Raw genomic sequence first — 4,247 nt, forward strand, 5'->3', positions numbered from 1 at the left:
AGTTAGAACCTCCTTACAATTTGCTTCCACGATCAAAGGCCATTTTGTCCCCTTTGTTTAACAAAAGGAGAGCAGAGCTTCTCCTGAACTCCTGCGGTTTTAAGGCCATCTGGGCAAAGAGAAACAGAGAAAGGTATTTCACAGATAGCTGTGAAATCTGGAATCTCTCCCGCTTTTCTCCCTGCTCAGATTCCTCAGGAACAAACTTAAATTCTGTAATTAGTTCCAGCAAAGGTTATCTCCACAAACCTAACTTTGTTCTTCTGCATCCAGCACCTCAAAAGATTGAGTCCTGGTGTAAACCAGAAGTAATACATAAACAACAGAACAGAACGGGATAAAATTCCTTTTTCTAACCTATCAAATATAATAATCAATCCTGAGTATAAAAATTAACACAATCATTTTCCAAAACCCTTTCACCATAAACCTGAGCAATTTTCTAATACTAAACCTAAACCTTTTCACTCACACATTTCCATTTGATTCCAATATTGTAGCAAATAATACAATTTCAAAATACATTCATCACTGACTAAATTAGTAATTCTATAACTACGATTAAACTATTTTCAGTCAGAGCATGCTATTAATAACTACGAAAAATGTCTTACAAATTAAATGCTAGTTGTTTTAAACATTCTACATTGTATTCAGTTTTACACCGTCCCAGATGTTAGTTTTGAAGACTTTTGATCTTCCGTGAACCGAGCAAACTTCTCTCCCGCTCATCCAAGTGATGCTGCCTTCCAGCAGATGCTAATTTTATGGCCTCCTGTCCTCTGATAACAGGAGCTCAGTGGGAGCTCCCTTGTGATCTCTATTTTCCTTCCTGTAAGTTGAATATTTACCNGCATGCGGGACACTTTCAGGTCGTTTGCCCGTTCACACTGCAGAACGCATTCAGGTCACATCTATTTGGAAGTGTGAATGGCCCCAGAATTGGGTCACGTCGGGGTGCAGTGTGAACGCACCCTAAATTTTCTCACACCCTCATCATGTCTTTGTCAAAGCCAAAGCCTGCAGTTCATGTATTTGAGGAATAATTAAATGTTGATGACATTTGAGAATATTTTTTAAATGTTTTATTGTGGGCTCCTTTATGCAGCCCAGCCTCACCCAGACTCCGCGTCCAGCGGCCCCCGGGTAAACTGAGTTTGAGACCCCTGCTTTGGCATGTCCAGCTAAAATGTACGGAAGCCTAGAGGTGACACATAGACCAAATAAAAATTGAGCTGCATGACATAAAAAGATGAAAACTTAATGTTTTTGTTTGTTGATCATGTTACTACAATAAGAATATTATATTGTGGTAACATGACAGTTTTTGTTAGAGCATGTGCTAAGAGAATAAAATCATTAACTTCTGGCTCATTATATTCTCTTGTGCTCCCGAATTCAATGATTCTATGCGTGGAAACAAAAGCCATACAGAAATGACAGCGTCACAATAATCAGCATTTATTCAAGACAGATGCATATCACCAGAAAAGTACATCACACAACATCAGAAAACTCAGATCACAAACAACACATTAATTTACCTGAAAGAGGAAAAAGACAAAAGATGGAAACGACAAACAAAAAGCAAAGACGTCTTTGGAGAATTGCAAGAACAAATCTGATTTGTTACTCCTGTGTAGAAATTTTTATAGTAAAGGCGTATTCTTCCTCTTTAATATATTCAAATAAGGCGTACCTCTGCTTGACCAACTGGAAGCTATCTTGGACCCTCTAAAAGTTAGAACCTCCTTACAATTTGCTTCCACGATCAAAGGCCATTTTGTCCCCTTTGTTTAACAAAAGGAGAGGAGAGCTTGTCCTGAACTCCTGCGGTTTTAAGGCCATCTGGGCAAAGAGAAACAGAGAAAGGTATTTCACAGATAGCTGTGAAATCTGGAATCTCTCCCGCTTTTCTCCCTGCTCAGATTCCTCAGGAACAAACTTAAATTCTGTAATTAGTTCCAGCAAAGGTTATCTCCACAAACCTAACTTTGTTCTTCTGCATTCAGCACCTCAAAAGATTGAATCCTGGTGTAAACCAGAAGTAATACATAAAATCAACAGGACAGAACGGGATAAAATTCCTTTTTCTAACCTATCAAATATAATAATCAATCCTGAGTATAAAAATTAACACAGTCATTTTCCAAAACCCTTTCACCATAAACATGAGCAATTTTCTAATACTAAACAAAATATTTTCACTCACACACTTTTCCATTTGATTCCAATATAGTAACAGATAATACAATTTCAAAATACATTAATCACTGACTAAATTAGTAATTCTAAAACGATTAAACTATTTTCAGTCAGAGCATGCTATTAATAACTACGAAAAATGTCTTACAAATTAAATGCTAGTTGTTTTAAACATTCTACATTGTATTCAGTTTTACACCGTCCCAGATGTTAGTTTTGAAGACTTTTGATCTTCCGTGAACCGAGCAAACTTCTCTCCCGCTCATCCAAGTGATGCTGCCTTCCAGCAGATGCTAATTTTATGGCCTCCTGTCCTCTGATAACAGGAGCTCAGTGGGAGCTCCCTTGTGATCTCTATTTTCCTTCCTGTAAGTTGAATATTTACCCATCAGTAGTTTGGTTTTAAATCATTAAATCTGTTCTAAATTAAGAAATTTGTTCAAAAAAGATTAAACTGTATAAAACACTAAAAATAATCATTTTTTCTCAACACATGAGAAATATATCAATTATATTAACATGGTATTATATTGTTTGAAAAATTAAAGTTTCCCCAATGTGACAGCAGAGTATTTTTGGCATCTTCAGGCTTCCGTAGTACAGTGATCATCATGGAGTGCAGATTGAAATTAATTCTTTGTGTTTATGAATTATCATGTGAGAAACATGGCGGAGATCCTCCCAGTTGCTCCTGACTCATCGTCACCTGACTGACCAGCCTATATCTGCCACACACACACACACACACACACACACACACACCCACCCACCCACCAGCAGACAGCGTCTGTAGATCCCAGATCGAGTCGATCCTCGCAGCCCGGAAGTCAGGTGCAGACAACCCGCGACCCTCGGCGGGTCCGTCAGTAACTTCCAGCCATGGTGTTCGAGTCTCTGGTCAGCGACCTCCTGAACAGGTTCATCGGGGACTACGTGGAGAACCTGGACAAGTCTCAGCTGAAGATCGGGATCTGGGGAGGTGAGTCCTGCCAGCTCAGCTAACACAGAAACACTTTAATTTACCCTTCACTGCATGCATTCGGCATGTTATTAATAACCCAGTCAGATGGTTGTTTTTCTACTTTGGTCCAGCCTTTAATTCGGCATTATTTTAAAACAGATCCCTCGTATTTCTGTTGGAATCTAAAGTTTATTGAGCAGATCCCGTGTTAATCCCGGAAACGACAGCGACTCTACGACTATAATTGAACGGATTATTGATTAAATATACAGACAGCAGCTCAAATATACCCCGAATTAAAGTCTGACCGACAAAGACCAACCTGGACCCGAACAGAACCAGGCTTTCAGGTGTAACTTCCGGTGAGAACCGGGTTTCATTAAGTCCGCTGTTATTGGAAAGAAGTCTGGACGGAAAACCTGCACTTCACTGGTCTTCATGGAGTTTAAAGGAGCCGCTGGGAAACAAAAATAAGTGACCCCCACCTGTGCAGCCTGACCAACTGGTCCTGGATCAGATCTGGCTGGAGCCGTTCATGTTGCAGTCTGCATGGTGCAGTTTATCAGCGCGCGCGCACACACACACACACACACACACACACACACTTTATTCTGTTAATTTGTTTAAGTGTGTTTAATGCTGATAAGAATAACTGATGATTACCCCTCAGCATGTGTGTGTGTGGCGCCTCCCTCTGAAGTGTCTGTTTTGGACGGGTTGTTTTCCCTCTGGGATTAATAATGTTCATTCATTCATTATGAAGTCCTAGCTGAGGGTCCAAAGGTCTGGAAATGGGGCTGACCCAACTGGTGGTGGCACTGTGCTGGTTTCTGCCTGACTGGACCCACATCATTACCCTCCACCACCGTGCTTTTCAGCTGGTTTGAGGTCATCACACATGGTGCTGTGCTTCATTACCAAATATGACCTTTAACCTTTTACCTGCTCTGGGATGGAGCTCTGGGGTTACTGGTCATTTCTCTGAGCTTTATGCTCTGACCTTTGACCTCTGAATCTGGTGGGACTTCTGGGAAGTTTTCCTCTCTGAAGATAATGGACTCCAGATGGTCTGGAGATGACC

General features: G+C 40.5%; 1 protein-coding gene across 2 annotated transcripts in view; it reads left to right on the forward strand.

Moving 5' to 3' along the window:
• Positions 1-2,962: 2,962 nt before the first annotated feature.
• The window catches only part of LOC106938223 (vacuolar protein sorting-associated protein 13C-like), a 35,448-nt gene continuing 34,163 nt past the window's right edge, over positions 2,963-4,247 (forward strand). For both annotated transcript variants that reach the window (XM_015020141.1, XM_015020142.1), the window contains exon 1: positions 2,963-3,184. In XM_015020141.1, coding sequence (XP_014875627.1) covers positions 3,085-3,184 — 100 coding nt within the window. In that variant the 5' untranslated portion in view covers positions 2,963-3,084. The remainder of the gene's footprint in view (positions 3,185-4,247) is intronic.

This window comes from Poecilia latipinna, unplaced genomic scaffold (genome assembly GCF_001443285.1).
Source record: "Poecilia latipinna isolate Pla-1442-1.1 unplaced genomic scaffold, P_latipinna-1.0 Scaffold2537, whole genome shotgun sequence".
NCBI classification, from domain to species: Eukaryota; Metazoa; Chordata; class Actinopteri; order Cyprinodontiformes; family Poeciliidae; genus Poecilia; species Poecilia latipinna.